General features: G+C 47.4%; 2 protein-coding genes across 13 annotated transcripts in view; both read right to left on the bottom strand.

The window, feature by feature from the left end:
• The window catches only part of kcnc3a (potassium voltage-gated channel, Shaw-related subfamily, member 3a), a 55,453-nt gene that overhangs the window by 11,240 nt on the left and 22,266 nt on the right, over positions 1–21,947 (bottom strand). For 4 of the 12 annotated variants that reach the window (XR_007384762.1, XM_048991630.1, XM_048991624.1 and 1 more), the window contains exons 3-4: positions 14,352–15,342; positions 11,480–11,677 (exon numbers count right to left, since the gene is read on the bottom strand). Coding sequence is in view for 6 of the 12 variants with exons in the window: in XM_048991630.1 (XP_048847587.1) it covers positions 11,480–11,677; positions 14,352–15,342 (1,189 nt within the window). In the remaining 6 variants the exon portion in view is untranslated. Of the gene's footprint in view, positions 1–213; positions 258–9,719; positions 9,854–11,479; positions 11,678–14,351; positions 15,343–21,947 lie in introns of all 12 variants that reach the window. The other 8 variants (XR_007384758.1, XM_048991627.1, XR_007384763.1 and 5 more) reach the window with 6 other exon arrangements.
• LOC125718098 (keratin-associated protein 10-7-like) lies at positions 220–9,709 on the bottom strand. Its single transcript, XM_048991631.1, has 2 exons — positions 9,091–9,709; positions 220–8,910 (listed from the first exon to the last, which is right to left on the bottom strand). The coding sequence occupies exon 2, from the start codon at positions 1,548–1,550 to the stop codon at positions 585–587; it is 966 nt and encodes a 321-aa protein (XP_048847588.1). The 5' UTR covers positions 1,551–8,910; positions 9,091–9,709; the 3' UTR covers positions 220–584.

The raw sequence follows: 21,947 nt of genomic DNA, 5'->3' as shown, positions 1-21,947 counted from the left end.
TAATTATTTCTACAGTGACATTATAATTGATTGCACTAATTAATCGCACAATGATAATTGATAATTCAGTTGTGTCATGATCTGCTCTGCAGTGACATCATAATTAAATGTGCAGGAACAAAACTCAAGAAGAATCCAGGTTGCAAGCAGTACAACATGAAATAAAAACATGTTGCAGTGGCAACATGCTGAGCAGTGAGTCTGAGTACCTACCTCTGGTTATACTTTAGTTACACTACGGGGGCTGTAGAGCGGGCCTGGGGGTGGGATGGAAAATGAATGTTAATCTCAGGGGGGGAGGGAGAGGCAAGGCAAAATTGCCGGACAAATGCAAATATTGACCTTGACTTGGTATTTAAAACATATTAAGATTTTAATTTGCTTTACCGTCTGATTTAATAGCAAAGCAGTACTGTCTATTCCAAATAAACACTGGTCAGATTCTCTCCCTTGAAGAATATTCTGAAGTCTTTGTCTTCAGGTGAGTCCAATGCTTCCCATCCCTGGATGTTTTCAGATTAGCTATGGATTCGGTACAGCAGCTGCCCAGGTCAATATTTGCAAACAAATTTTTATTTGTCCTTTCATGAGACTGAACCAGTGAGGTATGCACATACAGAAATATATCTGTAGAGATCAGATATATTGCATCTATGTGCATGACACAGGCTGAAAGACAGAGAAAAAACAGGCGGCAGGGTGACTGTAACAGACTGACACTGAAAGAAAGACAGAAAACAAACAGGTGGCAGAGTGACTGTAACAGACTGAGACTGAGAGACAGAGAATACACAGGCAGCAGAGTGACTGATAGACTGAGTCTGAGAGACAGAGAACAAACAGGTGAAAGAGTGACTGTGACAGACTGAGACAGAACAATCAGGCAGCAGAGCGACTGCAACAGGCTGAGACTGAGAGGCAGAGAACCAACAGGTGGCATACCGACTGTGACAGACTGTGGCAGAGAAAAGACAGGCAGCAGTGACAGACTGAGACTGAGAGACAGAAAACAAACAGGTGGCAGAGTGACTGTGACAGACTGAGAGACAGAGAACAAACAGGTGGCAGAGCGACTGTGACAGACTGAGAAACAGAACAAACAGGTGGCAGAGTGACCGTGACAGACTTTGAGACAGAGAACAAATAGGTGGCAGAGTGACTGTGACAGACTGAGACTGAGAGGCAGAGAACAAACAGGTGGCAGAGTGACCGTGACAGACTTTAAGACAGAGAACAAATAGGTGGCAGAGTGACTGACAGGCTGAGACTGAGAGGCAGAGAACAAACAGGCAGCAGAGTAATTGTGACAGACTGAGGCAGAGAACAAACAGGTTGCACAGTGACTGTGACTGAGGGACGGATAACAAAGTAGTGCAATAGCAACTACAACAGAGAACAAACAGGTGGCAGAGTGACAGTGACAAACTGAGACTGGGAGACAAAGAACAAACAGGCGACAAAGTGACTATGACAGACTGAGACAGAACAAACAGGTGGCAAAGCAACTGTGACAGACTGAGACTGGGTGACAGAGAACAAACAGGCGGCATAGAGACTGTGACAGACTAAGACACAGAACAAATACATGGCATAGCAAATGAGAGAGAGAACAATCAGGCAGCAGAATGACTGTGAGAGACTAAGACTGAGAGACACTGAACAAACAGGCGGCATATTGACTGACAGACTGAGACAGACTGAGACAAAGAACAGGCGGTTGAGTGACTGTGACAGACTGACAGAGAACAATCAGGCAGCAGAGCGACTGTGACAGACAGACTGAGAGGCAGTGAACAAATAGGTGGCATAGTGATTGTCGCAGACTGAGACAGAGAACAATCAGGCAGCAGAGCAACTGTAACAGACTGAGACTGAGAGACAGAGAACAAACAGGTGGCATAGCGACTATGACAGACTGAGACTGGAAGATAGAGAACAAATAGGCGACAAAGTGACTGTGACAGACTGAGAGACAGAGAACAAACAGGTGGCAGAGTGACTGACAGACAAACAGAGAAAAAACAGGTAGCAGAATGACTGTGACAGACTGAGACAGAGAGACACTGAACAAACAGGCGGCATAGCAATTGTGACAGACTGAGGAAAAAAAATGCAACAAAAAGGTGGGAGACAGACTATGACACACTTGGCACACTGCATATGAAATGTTCTGTTTTATGCCACATGAACCCAGGCACAGTCATACATACAGAAAAAATGCAACAAACCACAAAACTGGAAATGGAGAGATTATTATACAGGGTTTTTCTGGGAATGAGAGGAAGCAGAGACTAAAAGAAAGAGGGACAAGACCTGACGTCTGAAATGGAGAAGCGTGTGGTTGAGACGGACACAGCTTAGAGATACCGAGAGCGATGCCTTTCATTCCCCTGACGCCATGCTCCCAGCATGGAATGGGACTAACAGCATGACTTGAGCCCTGAAAGAAATGTGTCCTGTTGAGTAGCTCACTTACTCAGTGTGTTAGCAGAAAGGGACAGATCAAGGCAGTGCTTCATGTTATTCAAATAGCAAGAAGAAACCAGAGCAGGGGGATTAGGGGAGCGCGGCTGGCCCAGCTCCCAGGAGGAGGCAGCACAGACAGCAACGTGAATGAAGAATGGGCCCTGAAGCTCCAATTAAGGTCCTGAAAGGTAACTCATCTGCATGTATGCAGCTTCTGTGCCACGTAAACGAAGTATAAACCGTCACTGCAGGACAGGGACGCACCCTCGCACCTGCCTTTATTTAATTACCTTGTACATTCTTCAGAATACTGGACCCAAGAAGCTTGCTTTCAGATTTTTTGTTCTTAATTTGGGGTATGATAAAGTGTCAAATTAGACTTAAAATATTAGGAAAACCAAAAACAACAACAGCAATAATCATCATCACATTATGGTGTCATTTTAGGTGCAGTGCATCATGGGAATATGATGGTACAGCTATAAATACCTTTTTCACTAATCTCTTCATTGACATACTTTATTTAACCTAAATTCAAATTCAATAACAACGGAAATCAGTTAAACTGTTAATATCTCTTTCCCACAAGCCTTTGCTCACAAATCCCAGAATGCTCTCTTCCACGGATTCCTTGACAACAACGGGAAGTAATGAGGACAGGAGAGAGAAATGGGGGAGGGGGGGGGGAGGGCGACGGACGGAACTCTGAGGCGAGAAAAGGGGACATTTTGTTTCAATGACAGACACAGACAGATTCATGGAAAGAGAGATAAAGAACGAGCTAAAGTGAGCACAGAACGACCCACCGCAAGACATGCTGAGAACCCCCCCACACACACACACACACGCACACACACGTACACACATCAGGTACATTGGACAGGCTCGGGCCATGGGGATAGCATCCTCTGACCTTTAGACCTTTTCTGACCACATCAGTTGTATTTGGTTGACAGAAGGTCAAAAGGAGGCAGACGGCATATATAATAAACGGCACAGCGAACGCACAAAACAGCACAGCACCCCCTACTGCTTCCAAAAGGAAAAGGCTGGCCTCCTAGGGCCTTGCTGAGATGCTGACCCGTCATGCATCTCTGCGAATGTACCCATGTCAGGACGTGCCTCTTGACCCCACACTTTCACTTTCAGGGGAATAGGCACACCCCACATTTTAAATGACATGTATCATTCAAGGGCACCTGGCCATGATGGTCTCCCACTGAGCTCCACATCACTGCGTCCATTCTGGCTGCCTTTTCCTTTTAAGGAGTGAGGAGGTGCAGTGCCAACACGCAACATCATCGTGGAAACATAAAGCAGCTCTGAACACCCCCTGCAACCCAGGCCAGCTGTCACTTACCTTACAGCGTCAGGGGCAAGGGCTCAGTGTTAGCCTTGCAGCGCATCACCCCTGCAGTGTGTCAGTCCTGCAGTATGTCACAGCATCAGCCCTGCAGTCTGTCAGTCCTGTAGTCTGTCAGTACATCAGTCCTGAAGAGTGTCACTTCTGTAGTGTGTCGGTGTGTCAGTACTGGAGTATGCCAGCCTAGCAGTGCGTCAGCCCTGTAGTGTGTCAGTCTTGGCAGTGTGTCAATACTGTAGCATGTCAGTGTGTCAGTCCTGGAGGGTCAGTCCTGCAGTGTGTCAGTGTGTCAGTTGTGGAGTGTATCAGCCTGGAAGTGAGTTACCCTGGGAGAGTGTCAGTACTGCAGTGTTTTTGCCTGGCAGTGTGTCAGTTCTGAAGTTTATCAGCTCTGGCAGTATGTCAGTGCATCAGTTCTGGAGTGTGTCAGTCCTGTAGTGGGTCAGTGTTTCAGTCCTGCAGAGTATCAGTCTGGCAATGTGTCAGTGTGTCTGTTCTACTGTGTGTGTCTGTTCACTCTTGGAATGTGTCAGTCGGGCATTGTGTCAGTGTGTAAGTCCTGCAGTGTGGCAACCCTACACTGTGTAAGTGCATCAGTCCTGGAGTGTGTCAGTCCTGCAATGTGTCAGTGTGTCAGTCCTGCAGTATGTCAGTCTGTTAGTTTTGGATTCTGCCAATGTGCCAGTGACCCGCAGTGTGTGCAAGCACGGAGCTTGTGTTGCTCATATAGCCTGAGTATTTCAACAGCTGAGGCATGAAGCATGTTTACAGGTCAAGTGAGCAGCATGTCACTAGGGACAGAGGACAGTCCCCTGGCTCTGCAAGCCACTCGCTCATCTGCATCTGGCCTGCGTCAGCCCTTGCTCCATTTTCCTTAAGCGGGAACATGCTAAAAGGACCAAAGATAGAGTGAGGAACCTTGTGAAGACCCCCAAACTGCACCCCCACTCTGCGCCAATGAGATACTGATCACCTGACCTCAGTTATCTAATCAGCACCACTAAATCCACGACACTTTGCCCGGGGGAGATGGAAAGGAGGGACACAGCTCACCTCAAAAAGGTGTTTAAGATAAAGGAGGCTGAGCATGATTACCCTACTCTTTTGGGAGGTGCAGTCGTCAGTCAGCATCACCTCACCAGGGCAAAGGTCAATGGGAGAAACGGAGCAGAGCAACACAAAACGCAAGATAGACAGACGCAGCAGCGGGGAGGAGCATGTGTCAGCGAGAGACCACGTGACAGCACAGGAGAGCGAGTGAGGAGGACACACACTAACACACCAGCACACACTCAGTGGGCGTAACATCAGCACCCTCCAACGGGACAGCATTACACAGCTTAGCACCATGTGACATAATCAACCAAATATGCAGGACGACCTGTTAAACTGACAAATGTGAGTTTGGGTAAAAACATCAGATACAAATCATGGTCATGCTTCCAGAGAGTCAACATCTGTATCTAACAGACCTGTGTATAACCACCCAGCATTTATTATCATGACATGCATCCACCTGGCACACAGACAACTGACATACAGACGCCCAGCAAACATTAACATGACATACTCACACCTGGCATACAGACAACTGACATACAGACGCCCAGCAAACATTAAGATGACATACAGACACCTGGCATACAGACGACTGACATACAAACACCCCACAAACATTAACATGACATACAGACACCTGGCATACAGACAACTGACATACAAACACCCCACAAACATTAAGATGACATACAGACACCTGGCATACAGACGACTGACATACAAACACCCCACAAACATTAACATGACATACAGACACCTGGCATACAGACAACTGACATACAAACACCCCGCAAACATTAACATGACATACAGACACCTGTCATACGGACAACTGACATACAGACACTAGGAATGCAGACAACTGACATACAGACACCCTGCATACATTAACATGATATACATGCACCTGGCTTACAGACAACAGACATACATCCACCTGGCATAAAGACATCTGACATACAGACACCCAGCATACATTAACATAACATACATCCACCTGACACACAGACAACTAACATACAGACACCTGGCATACAATAACATGACATACATCAACCAAGCATACAGACAACTGACATACAGACACCTGGATACAGACAGTCGAAATACAGACACCCAACATACATCTCCATGACATTCATCCACCTGACATACATCCACCTGGCACACAGACAACTGACATACAGACACCCCACATACATTAATATGATATACATGCACCTGGCATACAGACAACAGACATACATCCACCAGAATACAGATAACTGACAAACAGACACGCAGCATACATTAACATGACATACATCCACCTGGCACACAGACAACTGACATACAGACACCTGGCACACAGACAACTGACATACAGGCACCCCGCATACATTAACATGACATACATTGCCCTGGCATACAATAACGTGACACACATCCACCCAACATACAGCCACCCAAGATACACTGGCCACTTTATTAAGTAGTTGCCTGTTCAACTGCTCATTGAAGCAAATGTCAATCAGTCAATCATATGGCGAAAAAAAAAAAACTATCCAGTGAGCGGTGATTCTCTAGGCGAAAATGCCTTTTTGATGGCAGACTGGTTCAAACTGACAGAAAGGAAACAGTAACTCTATCACTCGTTACAATCAAGGTATGCAGAAGAGCATCTCTGAATGCACAACACATGGAACCTCCTGTCAGCAAAGACCCTACGGTGGGCATGGGTTTACCAAGACTGGAAAATGGAAGATTTTCTTTCTGACTGGTTAGCATGATCTCCCTCTGTCAGATGAGTCTTGATTTCTGCTGTGACATTCAGATTGTAGGGTCAGAAATTGGTGTAAAGAACATGAAAACGTGAATTCAGCCTGCCTTCTATCATCAATTCAGCCTGCCTTCTATCATCAATTCAGCCTGCCTTCTATCATCAATTCAGCCTGCCTTCTATCATCAATTCAGGGTGCTGGTGGTGGTGTAATGGTGTGGGGGATATTTTCTTGGCACCCTTTGGGTCCATTAGTACCCAGTGAGCATCACTTAAATGCCACAGCCTACCTCAGTATTGTTGCTGACCATGTCCATCCCTTTATGACCATAGCATACCTAGCTTCAAATGGCTACTTGTAGCAGCATGACACACCAGGTCACAGAGCTCATGTCATCTCAGATTGGTTTCTTGAACATGACAATGAGTTCACTATACTCAAATGGCCTCCACAGTCACCAGGGGCCTCATGTATAACAACGTGCATAGAATTCACACTAAAACATGGCATATGGGCTAAACTGGGAATGTGCGTACGCAAGAAAAATTCCCTTTATAAATCCCAATTAACGTGAAAGTGAACGTGAAGTGAACGAGCCCATAGCGACCCCCCCGACCAGCCCATAATTATGTATATTGGCATATATAAATCTGTATAAATACCAACTTGGTTCTGTGTTTTTCTTGAACAACAATGGATAAACCACATAGGAAAAAGGAAGGAAAGAGTTCCCTAAGGAACTGTCAAATGGTTAAATCAAACAAAGCTTACAATATTGGGTCAAATTATAAAAAAAAAATCTTCTTACCGAGCACCCAGCCATCACGTGCCACCCCATTTTCTAGTTTGTTTCCATCACTACTTTTTCTGAGAATGAGCGAATCATGGGTTGATCCAGGCCATCTAGCCACAACATTAATGAGACGCATGTTCGAATCGCGCATAATTTGTACATTAATAGAGTGAAAGTGCTTTCTATTTACATAAGAAAATTCGTTCTCTGAAGGTGCCTTTATAGCAATGTGTATGCAGTCAATGGCTCCGATTACATTGGGAAAACCGGGCATCGCTGCAAATTGCGCTTTAATGTTTGCCTGTTCAACCACAGTGTAAGGAAATTTTATATATCTGGGTGACAAGCAGATTATGCCGTCCCATACAGCTGGTAGGGCGTGACTTGGTGTTGACTGAGAAATACCCGATCGGTCCACAAGTTCTCGCTGAAAAGCACCTGTGGCTAAGAACCTGAGAGTGGACAGAACTTGTAAAGGAACAGGTATAGTGCAATTCCTCATCGTCTGCCTTTGTAATGCTGGCCCAAGTTCAGCACACAGCTCTAAAAGGATTGCTCTTGGAAATCTGAATCGACTTAGAAGCCAGTCATCATCATGAGCCAAGAAATCACTATGATCCCTGAATACGCTCTTCTAATTCTTCCATAAGCTATGTCTTCCAATAATGCAAGAGCTGCCATGGTAGTTGTAATATTTCGGTCATTTTGTGCACCGTTTTATTGTTACAAATTGACTAAAATCAAGTGCCGTACATTTGTAAACAACATACAATTGATGTCGCTGTATTGGATAAAATCAGCGTTATGATTGTGAGTTAAAAAAAGGAAACCACAGTAGCAATGACTTGCCACTGGGTGCCGTCTGTTTACAAAATCGAGCATTAACGTGCGTACGCCATGTGTGGAGCTGCCGTGAGAATGTGCGTAGCGGTACGCCAAGTTTCGTATTTATACATCTCGACCTGAGCGTGGAAACAGACGTACGCAACATTTTCTTGCGTACGCACCGTTTACACATGAGGCCTCAGATCTGAATCCAATAGAGCAGCTATGGGATCAGGAAGAACGAGAGAATCATGAAGATGTAGCTGACAAATCAGCAACAACTGTGCAATACTATCATGTCATTATGGACCAATATCTCTGTGGAATGTTTCAAGCACCTATGCCGCAAAGAATTAGTCCTATCCAGTACTAGCAAGCTGTACCTAACAAAGTGGCCAGTGAGTGTACATTACCCTGGAACACATCCACCTGACATACAGACAAATGACCTAAAGCCACCATACATACATTAACCTGACGCAGGTCCACCCAACCGACAGACAGCTGGCATACATCCACCCAACCGACAGACAGCTGGCATACATCCACCAAACCGACAGACAGCTGGCATACATCCGCCCAACCGACAGACAGCTGGCATACATCCACCCAACCGACAGACAGCTGGCATACAGCCACCCAACCTACAGACAGCTGGCATACATCCACCCAACCGACAGACAGCTGGAATACATCCACCCAACCTACAGACAGCTGGCATACATCCACCCAACCGACAGACAGCTGGCATACAGCCACCCAACCTACAGACAGCTAGCATACAGCCACCCAACCTACAGACAGCTGGCATACAGCCACCCAACCTACAGACAGCTAGCATACATCCACCCAACCTACAGTAACCTCACACACCCATCCAATATACATCCACCTGACACATATTCGCTAAAATATAGCCATCCATCATATACAAACATATGGCTACCTGACATGCATTAATTTGACATACAGCCACACAACATGCATTCATCCGACATACAGCCACCTGACATACAGACAAGTGACATACATCAAATGAAAATGTCAACACAGAGCCAAGTGACATATATTCACCTGATGAACAGGCAGCTGACAATCAGCCGACATACACTTGAAACACAGTCAACTGGCATCAACCCCTACATACAGGCACCCCAACATATATCCATCCAACATACACAAGGCAACCACAGACACACACACAGATTTATTGATTGTACAACAGCAATATGGCATACAATACCCTGCTGTGACCGCGATGAACATCAGACCAGGATGTCTTTGTACATAATTACACAAGTTATGTCAATTTCTGTGAGGCAAAGCGTAAAGACAACAGGACTTGTGTGTGTATGTGTGTGTGTGTGTCTTAATAAGAGCAGGTCTGTGTGTGACACAGTGACAGTGTGTGTTTGTGTGTGTAGTCTGATCTGGTTTGTTTCATTAGAGTTACCTCAGTGCACTATGGTTTGATCCAAGAAGAGGCAGAGTTTGCATAGAGGTTCTGGGGTAACAGGGGCCCCTCTGGCTTGCACCATTCCCCCCTCCGGGGGGAGGCTTGGCTGGCGGCTGCTGTACAGGGAGCTGCTTTGACGGACACATAGCGGTGGAGACAAGGTGTGGGGTGGGGCCAGTGGCCGAGGGGAGGATGTTGTATTTGTTTCAGAGGGTAACAAGGAGAGGTAGTGCATGGAAACCAGAAAGAGAGAGAGAGCGTGTGTGCGTGGGAGGCGGGGGGGGGGGGGGGGGTCAAGAACAAACATGGAAAACGCAGGTAGGAGGGGTACAATGCAGAGTAGGGCAGGAGGAGACGGACAGTGAGCATCAGGAGAGTGAGGGCCGGAGAAAAGGGAGTAAGAAAGGGAGATCATACAATGAGTACAAGTAAGGAGAAAGAGAGGAGGCGCATGAACAGGAGAAAAGGAAGGGAGGGAGGGAGGGGTGAAGGCAGAGGAGAGTGAGAAACTGTGTGCCTTTCGACTGTTGTGCTGCACTATACAGGCAAGAGCTACTGACCAGATATCAGAAGAGAGTGATGTCAGTGCTGCATATCATTATACAGCCCTGCACAGCTCCGACAGACACTGACAGATACACTGACGGACTCCAGTACTGACACAGTCACAGAATCTAGTACTGACAGACACATCAATGATTCCAGTACTGACACTGGCAAATTCTAATAACAAATAACATACTGAGAGATTCTAGTACTAACGGGCACACTGACTAGTTCACCAGCTAAACAGTACACGGTATGTTTAACATTCATATCAAGTCTGTACAGAGACATATTAATGGATAAGGTGACGTGTGCATCCTAAAGATGATCCCTCCCGCTCTGCCTCTGTACTGACGCCCTGACTGCTGCTCTGTCCTGTCGTGTGCTCATGGGAAACTCTCCTGCCATGAGTTGCGGACTCTCCCTGTCTCGGTGTGCTGAGGAGTAGCTCACATGATCAGGGCACAGCGGGCCGCCTGTCTGGACTGCACCGTCCCCACTGGCCAAACACGTGTTCAGCTGGCACCTGCCTGAACTTCCTACTCTCTCTGTATATGTGTGTAAGGGGCCCCTCACAGCAAGGGCTGTGACCTGGCCTGTCCCAGTTCATGCCAGGAGAGGGAGGGAGAGGGGGATCGGTGAGTAGCAGAGGGTGTGTGCTGATCAGGGCCGCGTGCGTCTCTGCCAGGGTGAGTGCGTGCGTGCAGGGTGGCGTGTAAGGGTGTACACCTGCGTGCGCAGGTATGCATTTTTATGTGTGCGTTTGTATGTAATGATGTGCATCCACATCTACGCATCCATTGCGTGTAAAGGTGCGTCTCTCTCTCTGTGCACATTTCCATGTAAAGGTGTGCATTTTTATGTGTGCATTTCCTTATGAAGGTGCATATCTGTGTGTGTCCATTGTGTGTAAAGGTGTCTCTGTACTGGCATTTCTGTGTAAAGGTGTGTATCTCTATATGTGCATTTGCATGCGCAGGTATGTATAACTATGTGTGCATTTGTGTGTAAAAGCATGTATTTCTATCCATGCATTTGCATGTAAAGGTGTATATCTCTGTGTGCGTGCCTGTGTGTAAAGTAACGTGTCACTATGTGTCTGTTTGTGTATAAAGGTGCACATGCCTATGTGTGTGTTGGTGTGTAAAAGAGCGTGTCTCTATGTGTGCATGGGCGTGTAGAGGTGCAGAAACACGCATGCAGTACCGTACCTTTCCTCACGTTCCCATCTGCAGCGCGAAACTCGCCTGTGCTGAGCAGGAAACAAGCGCGGTCATGTGGGTACCGCTCTCGGCCTCCAATCCCGCTCGTCGCGGGACTCCTCTCCTCAGGCCCAAGCACCTGGTCAATCGTTGGGCAGTCCTCATTGGCCAGCGCGGCGTTGGCAGCGTCCCCGTTCTGCTTAGAGTCTGGAGGCGGGGCATAGGGAGGAGGCCGTGAACACAAATACAGAACTAGCCAATCAAGAGCTATTGAGCCACTGGGGTTGAGGAAATCAAGGCTCAAGAAGGCAGAGGGTTTAGAGAATGATAAGGGGCAAAGTGGGAATGTGAATAAGCAAGAGAAGATGGATAAAGGCTGGCTTGTGCCCATAGATGCTGGGATAGGCTTCTGAACCCCCTCCCCCCCCCACCCCTGAATAGGATGAGTGATTGTAGAAAATGGATGGAAGATGGAAGAAAGTGTAGGAGAGAACAGCAGAGAGATCTGAGAATGGTATGAGGAATAGAAGAATAACAGTCAGGCCAACTGGAAAAGATGAGCGAGAAGATATAACCAGGAAAATATTATGGGTTGGTTAAGATGAGGTGGGGAGAGAGAAAATGCAAATGAAGGAGGCATGGGGAGTGAAAACCAAAAGGCAAGCTTGGTCTCCTGCAATACCATGTTTACCATAAACCTTTCTGATGGGACGCAGCCTTTTATTTTTATTTTACTTATATGACCTGCAACATGTTCAGGATTCTTATTAAATCTAGCCAGCAGATTGTTCTTTGGTTTTCCACAGAATAAAAAAACGATGTAACGTTACCCCGCTAATAAGTGCTGGCAAGTTTGACCACTGGCACCGGAGAATATTAGAGAAAAGTATGTTAGCTAGCGATCAAATTTTCCGATGCAGAAATATAAAGACGCAAGCAAAAAAAAACGTGTGAATTGATGCATTACATATAATTGGGCTACAAAAATAAATTCATCTGCTCAGTTTTTGCTCCGCTACATCTCTTTTTCTGCACTTCAACGTAACTTCCAAGTTAACGCTAGTGCTTGTGGTCAACTAATCAGCAAGTTATGCAAGCACTTCACCAGCAGTTTGTATTTGAACAAAAAGTAGCTAGCATGGAGTAGTTACTCAAAAGTAGTTTCAGAACCGTCACTGAGGAATTAAAATCGGGTCGAGTTCCTGCAGTGTGATCAAGACCTGGTTCCAGAAAAAGGTTCTGGTTCCAGAAAAAAAGTTCCAGTGGTTTGAAAGCATCTGTGACCACCTTCTGTACCATGACCCTGTCTGACTGGCTATCACGATCTCCCTCTGTACCATGACCCTTTCTGACTGGCTATCACGATCTCTCTCTGTACCATGACCCTTTCTGACTGGCTATCATGATCTCCCTCTGTACCATGACCCTTTCTGACTGGCTATCACGATCTCTCTCTGTACCATGACCCTTTCTGACTGGCTATCATGATCTCCCTCTGTACCATGACCCTTTCTGTCTGGTTAGCATCATCTCCCTCTGTGCCATGACCCTTTCTGATTGGCTATCACGATCTCCCTCTGTACCATGACATTTCTGACTGGTTAGCATGATCTCCCTCTGTGCCATGACCCTTTCTGATTGGCTATCACGATCTCCCTCTGTGCCATGACCCTGTCTGACTGGCTATCACGATCTCCCTCTGTACCATGACTCTGTATGACTGGCTATCACGATCTCCCTCTGTACCATGACCCTTTCTGATTGGCTATCACAATCTCCCTCTGTACCATGACATTTCTGACTGGTTAGCACGATCTCCCTCTGTGCCATGACCCTTTCTGTCTGGTTAGCATCATCTCCCTCTGTGCCATGACCCTTTCTGATTGGCTCTCACGATCTCCCTCTGTACCATGACCCTTTCTGACTGGCTATCACGATCTCCCTCTGTACCATGACCCTTTCTGATTGGCTATCACAATCTCCCTCTGTACCATGACCCTTTCTGTCTGGTTAGCATCATCTCTCTCTGTACCATTACCCTTTCTGATTGGCTATCACGATCTCCTTCTGTACCATGACCTTTTCTGACTGTTTAGCATCATCTCCCTCTGTACCATGACCCTTTCTGGTGGATTAGCCTTATGTACACTATACTGTAAAATCATAATCACTGAAAAAGGTGAATCAGGATCCTAAGATTATACTGTACTGTTCAAACAGATTCGAAGAAAGCAAGAGGAAGGGAGAGAGGAAAATAAAACGGGCACCTGATATTACAGAAAAATGCCACCCATTCTCTACCATGCGCAACCCACCACCTCACACCTCTCATACCCTTTTCATAGCCATCCCAGAAAAACAACCAGAGCAGTTCCTGCTTACAAAGCACATAACAGGAAATGACAAACTTGCACAGAGATCAGAGGCTGCAGCGGCTGAGTGCACTGCAAGATGCAGCAGCGAGATGCTCGCAAATCGAGCACCAGCCAAAGCTGAAGGTCATCGTGAAGCAAGCTGTACCCAGACAAATTAAACAATCTGATCAGTGCAGTCTGGGGGATGAGGGGTATCAGCCTGTGCTTCTTTTGCCCCTGCAGATTTACAGGATGGCTGAAAACAAGGTCTATGGAGTCTTAAAAAGTATAAGCGATTAAAGTGATGGCCTGTGATAATGTTATTATTCTCAGCTGACTGATCGGTTGCTCCCGGCAAGGAGGAGCAAAATCGGCAGTGGCAGGGTTTCCCAGGAGCTTCAAAACACCATACGAGGTACAGCTGTGGGATCTAAGTGACATGCTAGAAACTAAAAGCATTCAAATCCAAGGAGAGAGATGAAATATCACAGAAGAAATGAAGAGAAAATCACTAGCAGCATACTCACACTCACCTGCCCTGTTGATCTCGATGATCTCCTCCTGGGCCAGGGGACAGTCCCCTCCCATGCTTCCGGAGCCGGTCACCCCACTCAGCACGTTGCCGAGGATCCTGTGGGGCGAAGCCGTGGCCATGGCCAGGGCATCGGGTTTGCAGTAATTCGGTGAGCCAGGCTGCGGTGCCCGTGGGATGTGCTTGTTCTTCTTCTTAGGTAGCTTCTGCTTGGCCATGGCCAGCGAGTAGTACATCCCAAAGTTGTTGACGATGACGGGCACAGGCATGGCGATGGTCAGCACCCCTGCCAGGGCACACAGGGCTCCCACTAACATGCCTGACCATGTGACCGGGTACATGTCCCCATAGCCCAGGGTGGTCATGGTCACCACAGCCCACCAGAACCCAATGGGGATGTTCTTGAAGTTGGTGTGGGCACTGGCGGTGGGGTCTCCAGGGTCAGCACCGATGCGCTCGGCGTAGTAGATCATGGTGGCGAAGATGAGCACGCCCAACGCCAGGAAGATGATGAGCAGCAGGAACTCATTGGTACTGGCCCGGAGTGTGTGGCCCAGAACTCGCAGCCCCACAAAGTGGCGGGTCAGCTTGAAGATACGCAGGATCCGCACAAAGCGGACCACCCGCAGGAAGCCCAGTACGTCCTTGGCTGCTTTGGAAGACAGACCACTCAGCCCCACCTCCAGGTAGAAAGGCAGGATGGCCACAAAGTCGATGATGTTGAGGGTGCTCTTGAAGAACTCGGCCTTGTCGGGGCAGAAGATGACACGCAGCAGGACCTCAATGGTGAACCAGATGACACACACGCCCTCCACGTAGGTGAGCCAGCTGTCGGTGACCACCTCAAAGACCACCTCCTCGCGCGTGACATTCCCCACAGTCACATTCTCTGTTTTGTTGTAGATGGTGTTGAAGGCTTCATGCGTTTCCAGGCAGAAGGTGGAGATGGAGATGAGGATGAATAACAGGGAACCAAACGCCACATACTGCAGGAGAGGAGAAAAGAAGGACAAAGGAGTGAGCAGAGTGAGAGCTGAATCATGCTGTCAAAGGGCCTGTTTGTCCTGGCACTCGCATTAAAGTACATCACGCTCTGGTCGTCTTCAGCGATGACACTGGAGAGGGACGTCACACTCAGCTGCAGTGACACTTTTCAAGCTATTTCACCCACTGGTCAAAGAACAACATTGCTAATCACTGACAATGTGCATGCGGCACTGTGTTACTATAGATGAGAGTGAAGACTCATGACATACCACGGACAGGGTGACGATGCACTCTGACGGGGTGTGGGGGGATGGAACGGAGAGTGTGACGTGTTGCAGAACATAGTCAAGACGCGAACACAAGCCTGTAGTTCACACAGTAAGCCCCCTCCCCCCCCCGGTTGTAAGATTTGCTGTGTGAGCTGTGGCCTGTCCTGTCCACACCTCGACCTCCCCCAGTAAATAGGCAGTTACTGCTGCCCGAAGGACCCCGGACCCTTAGGAATAGCAGCCGTCTTAACCAATGCCTGATATGACCTAATAGCGTACACTGAGAGGCCAGAGGACCGTGAGTATGTGGATGCACAAAGCACTGAAAATGTCACCAGGAAACATGTTTATGGCGAAGGTGAAAATGCAAAAAACTACCAGTCTGAGCGAAAATGTCTCTCACTGACACACACAGAACATCAAGGCAGTCGGATGAAGGTCTGAAAAATCCCTCCGAGATTATGGGAACTATCAAATTAATTCCCAGCTCCTATTAGCAGGAACTATTTTAAAAATTCATCACTCATTGACCTCAAAAAATCAGAACCAAATACTACTTATATTTAAAATGAGAAAGTGTAGATTTAACCATGAAGTTATTCTACAAATAACAGTAATGAGAGCAGAATAATGCCCCCACTAAGGGGAGGGGGGGTTGTTAAACACTAAAGGTTGTAGCACATCACTAAAGCAGTGACATCCCCCTTGGAGAACCCCATGACTGTCTATGTGTTATCCATGTTGCTTAAGTGAAACCATTTTAATGGCTAAAGTGCCCAGACATAATGCATGTGAAGGGCAGCCCTCTTGATATACACTGCCCCCTACTGTTCTTAGCTGCACATTAGCAATCTCTCTTACTGTATTCTTTGTCACACTTCTGCTGCTTCCAGGTAGCGGCACCTGCACTGGGTCAAACTAGCCTTGATCTTTCTTTGAGAAAACCCTCAATGAAACCCGATCAGAACATTCAGCTTCGCTTACAGTTAATGGTCACTTGACTGCTCCGCCGCATGCAACAAAAATACACAGATGTGGTTTCCTCGGTTGCCCTGTATATTAGGCTTATGTCACTTATAAATAGTCTCTGTATCTTTGACCAGGGTAAGTGGTTGGAAGATGGATGGATGATTTATAAATAGCCATGCTGGCCTGTCAGTCAAACAGGCCCCATAGCCGACTGCCTGGTCCCAAACACATTATAAAGGAGACATTTGTGAACATATTTGGTAATAGATATGACATGACGTCTTGTGAACCGTTTTCAACACTGTACACAAATATCACAGTCAAATTTCAAATGGATGCTTCTAAATCGCTTTGGTCTAAAGTGTCCACTAAATAAGTAAATGTAAATGTGAATTTAATCTTTGTCTTTAGCAGACCATTCTGTATGAGGACAGCACTCCCTGGCTCAGAAGACATCTGCGCAAGCCTCAGATTCTTCAACCAGACTGTCGCTGTCCATTCTTCTGTGACTTTCAAACTGCTGTCAAAGTGACCTCATTTACACTGTAATGCGCAGGTGCGAGCCTGGACTGCCACGCAGCCTGCATGTGTACTCAGTACTGTACTCTCTACTGTACTTTGTGCCATACTTGGTTTTGTATTCTCTACTGTACTCTGTGCCATACTATCTACTGTACTCAGTGCTCCACTCAGTATTCTGTGCCATATCCGGTAATGTATGCTCTCATCTGCCCTGTGCCATATTCGTCACTGTACTCTCTCCTCTTCTCTGTGCCATACTCATGACTGAACAGTGTGTTCATGTCTGCACTACCCCGTCTTTGTGGGCACGATACTGTGGGTCTAATAACACAGAAAGCCTTGTCTCCTGGGGGGCTGCACGCACATAAGTCAAACACCAGTGCTGACACACACAAAGGACATTTCACTCCAGGAAGGTGTGTTGTCGGACCTGGGGGGGGGGGGGGGGGCGGGGGCGGCTGGGTGCACTGGGAGACGAGGAGGCTGAGGACCCAAAGAAGCCCTCAATAAGGTCATGAGCTCTGACAAGTCACAAGTCAAAATGTGAGTGATGTCAGCAGCCGGATCATGCTGAGCGTGAAGCAAACAGCATTACGGGCAAATCTGGAGCAGTTTGTCCAGAATAGCTTTCTGTGCCACTCATGCCCCACGTGGACCTGGTGTCGTTTTACAGAGCCCTGGATGGGCTGTGGCCAATATCATGCCACGGGAAGTTCTGCCTTATCTTTGCCAGCGTTCGGTGTTCGCTCCAGATGGCCCTGGCCCTCCCTCCTGACCCCAAAGTCTATGTTCCTCATCCAGCTTATCCAGCTGTTACCCGAGGCCCTTGGCTCAATTCATCTGTCTGAGCAAAACCCAGAGGAGCAGCGGCACCTGACCGTGTGTTGCTATGTGTGTGTGCCAGCTGAGAGAACCTTGCTGCAATGATTCTTATGGGAGGGAAATAACACTAAATTTGTGGTCCACAGCACCCTCTGCTGGTGAGAAGTGCAAGCAGACACTACTGCCAACCAACACGGAGCAGCAAAGCTACTTCGACCACATAACCTAAACACTCTGCTAACAAGTCACACAGCATGATGCTTGACTAAACAAAACAAGGACTAGCTAAACATCCTGCTATGTAACCAAATGCCATAAGACCTGACCAGTACTTAATTTGCAAATCAGAAGGTGCCAGAATGCAAAGGGCATATGAGAGCGGAGGGGTAATGAGGTGGGCGAAGGTCTCAAAAATGCGTACAAAACATGATATTGAAAACAAGCTGTGTATTTTTAACAATACATCTGATCTAATATAGGATGTGAAACAGCCCAGATAACTGGGCTGTAAAATAAAATACATACTTTATTTTTTGTTTTGTGTTAACTTTTTTTTTTAACTAGAGAGCTGCTAGGATCCATGCAAATGTAGACAGTTAAAAAAAAGAGACGTTGGGGAACACCTTCGAGCTGGATCTGGCACAAATTAAGCACTGCACCTGACTAAATGACACAAGGGTGAGCTGAACACCCTGAGACCAGACTAAATGGCACCAGGACTAGCTAAACACCTTGCTAACTAGCCAAGCACCCTGAGACCAGACTAAATGGCACCAGAACTAGCTAAACACCTTGCTAACTAGCCAAGCACCCTGAGACCAGACTAAACGGCACCAGGACTAGCTAAACGCCTTGCTAACTAGCCAAACACCCTGAGACCAGACTAAACGGCACCAGGACTAGCTAAACGCCTTGCTAACTAGCCAAACACCCTGAGACCAGACTAAACGGCACCAGGACTAGCTAAACGCCTTGCTAACTAGCCAAACACCCTGAGACCAGACTAAACGGCACCAGAACTAGCTAAACGCCTTGCTAACTAGCCAAACACCCTGAGACCAGACTAAACGGCACCAGGACTAGCTAAACGCCTTGCTAACTAGCCAAACACCCTGAGACCAGACTAAACGGCACCAGGACTAGCTAAACGCCTTGCTAACTAGCCAAACACCCTGAGACCAGACTAAACGGCACCAGGACTAGCTAAACACCTTGCTAACTAGCCAAACACCCTGAGACCAGACTAAATGGCACCAGGACTAGCTAAACATAAATACCCCATTAACTAGCCAAACTGCATGGGACCTGGCTTAATAGTATGTGAGCTGTATAACAAACAGCATAATTGCTGTAGCAACTGATGTTCTGACATTATTTGGCTAGTAAATCTCTTCATCTTCATTGATATTATTGCTGCTTTTGTTCCTACTACCTATTCCTTCTACAGAGATCACTAATAATCTGTAACATATTGTTAGGTTGAAGAAACTGTTATTAATCATTTGTTATCATTTCTGTATAATCAGCAATGGGTGTAACCATGTATATGCATTATTTTGTTTTCTTCTAACCTCATACGATTGTGTAACTAACGGCTGTATACAAAGTTAAGACTTTAGATTATATTAATAATAGCGTTCAGCTTGCACGTACCCTGAGTATGTGCTCAACAGCTGCCCACCTAAACAAAACCAGAACTTTCTCTTCTTGCTCTCACCTCCCTATTTTGCGAGACCCCTGCGCCTCCCACTGACTATAAATAAAGGAGATAGGGGGAACCACCCTTTGTAGCTCACTCTGCAGAGAGTGTGGGTACCCTTTGCGCAAGTAAAAGAACTGTGTGTATGTCTCATATCTTTGCAGAGTTGGAGTGCAAAGCCTAGCGCTTTCTCCAACACATATTAGAGCGACATGTAATACACATAAAATCAATGAAATGACCTGGATGAATTAAATAGAATAGTGACTGCAGTTCAACAGATTCAGTCTAAATATTTGGTATTTGGGTATGGCAGTCTGGGAGAGGATCACTATACATGGTAACAGTGCACACAGAACACTGACAGAGCACAGAGTGCAGAGTAATGGCACACAAAAGTAGTCGTCCGCAGAGGAAAATGGGTGTCCCTTGTTGCATAGGGGAATCCACTTTTTGGGCCACTGGGCACAGCACGCCCTCACAGTGGGGCAATATCTACCAGTTGCTATACGGCACCCCTGACTAGTTGGTCGGGACACCTACGGATGTTTTTTTTTTCTTTTTAAAGAAAGAGCAGCATAGGAGCTGCATACAGGACAAACTATGAATACGCAGCATCTCCTGTAAAGCGAAAACGAGACGGATAAGTAGTGCATTAGTAATGACAGGTCAAGGTGACGCTCGGCGCATCTCTGACATTACTCACAGAATCATAGTTGCCTTTAATCAGACATGCTCAAATGCTGAACTCTCTAAGTACACACAGTGTGCGTGTCATCCGATTTTAAAGGAAATGACACAAGACCGCTGCTACAGCCCAATAAGAAATGCTACAGAGCGCTACCTCGTACACCACTTACTGTGCACATTAGGACTCAAGACTCAATATTTCTTTATTATCAACATAACTTTGGGTGTCTTGAAAAGTGCTATATAAATGTAATGTTCATCCATTCATTCACATGTGCAAGCACACTGAGCCCCTCTATGATGCCACACATAAATATAAATACCATAAATAAATGTATGACATCCACAACACAATACAACACCATAAATGTAATATAAATATACATATGAACAGTGTATAAAGCTGTTTGATTTTGTGTATGTGTACAGTGTAAATGTGCAGTTTAGTACAAATGAAGAATGTGCAGATGTTATATAAAGGCAAACAGACATTGTCATAAATGACAAAAACGTACCTACATTATTCCAAAATTCTCGACTGGAACCATGAGGTTTACTGATGCTGCCTCATTTCCTCTGTCCACTGCCTCTGCCCCCCCCTGCCCAGGCAGCCTCAGTTCTTCTGTCCACTGTCTCTGCCCCCCCCTGCCCAGGCAGCCTCATTTCCTCTGTCCACTGTCTCTGCCCCCCCCTGCCCAGGCAGCCTCAGTTCTTCTGTCCACTGTCTCTGCCCCCCCCTGCCCAGGCAGCCTCATTTCCTCTGTCCACTGTCTCTGCCCCCCCCTGCCCAGGCAGCCTCATTTCCTCTGCCCACTGCCTCTGCCCCCCCCTGCCCAGGCAGCCTCATTTCCTCTGCCCACTGCCTCTGCCCCCCCCTGCCCAGGCAGCCTCATTTCCTCTGCCCACTGCCTCTGCCCCCCCCTGCCCAGGCAGCCTCATTTCCTCTGTCTACTGCCTCTGCCCCCCCCCGCCCAGGCAGCCTCATTTCCTCTGCCCACTGCCTCTGCCCCCCCCTGCCCAGGCAGCCTCATTTCCTCTGTCCACTGCCTCTGCCCCCCCCTGCCTAGGCAGCCTCATTTCCTCTGTCCACTGTCTCTGCCCCCCCTGCCCAGGCAGCCTCATTTCCTCTGTCCACTGCCTCTGCCCCCCCCTGCCTAGGCAGCCTCATTTCCTCTGTCCACTGTCTCTGCCCCCCCTGCCCAGGCAGCCTCATTTCCTCTGTCTACTGCCTCTGTCACCCTGCCCAGGCAGCCTCATTTCCTCTGTCCACTGCCTCTGCCCCCCCTGCCCAGGCAGCCTCATTTCCTCTGTCTACTGCCTCTGTCACCCTGCCCAGGCAGCCTCATTTCCTCTGTCCACTGTCTCTGCCCCCCCTGCCCAGGCAGCCTCATTTCCTCTGTCCACTGCCTCTGCCCCCCCCTGCCCAGGCAGCCTCATTTCCTCTGTCCACTGTCTCTGCCCCCCCTGCCCAGGCATCCTCATTTCCTCTGTCTACTGCCTCTGTCACCCTGCCCAGGCAGCCTCATTTCCTCTGTCCACTGTCTCTGCCCCCCCTGCCCAGGCAGCCTCATTTCCTCTGTCCACTGTCTCTGCCCCCCCTGCCCAGGCAGCCTCATTTCCTCTGTCTACTGCC

The sequence above is a fragment of the Brienomyrus brachyistius genome, chromosome 22 (genome assembly GCF_023856365.1).
Source record: "Brienomyrus brachyistius isolate T26 chromosome 22, BBRACH_0.4, whole genome shotgun sequence".
Lineage (NCBI taxonomy): Eukaryota > Metazoa > Chordata > Actinopteri > Osteoglossiformes > Mormyridae > Brienomyrus > Brienomyrus brachyistius.
This window is presented reverse-complemented; position numbering and strand designations above follow the sequence as displayed.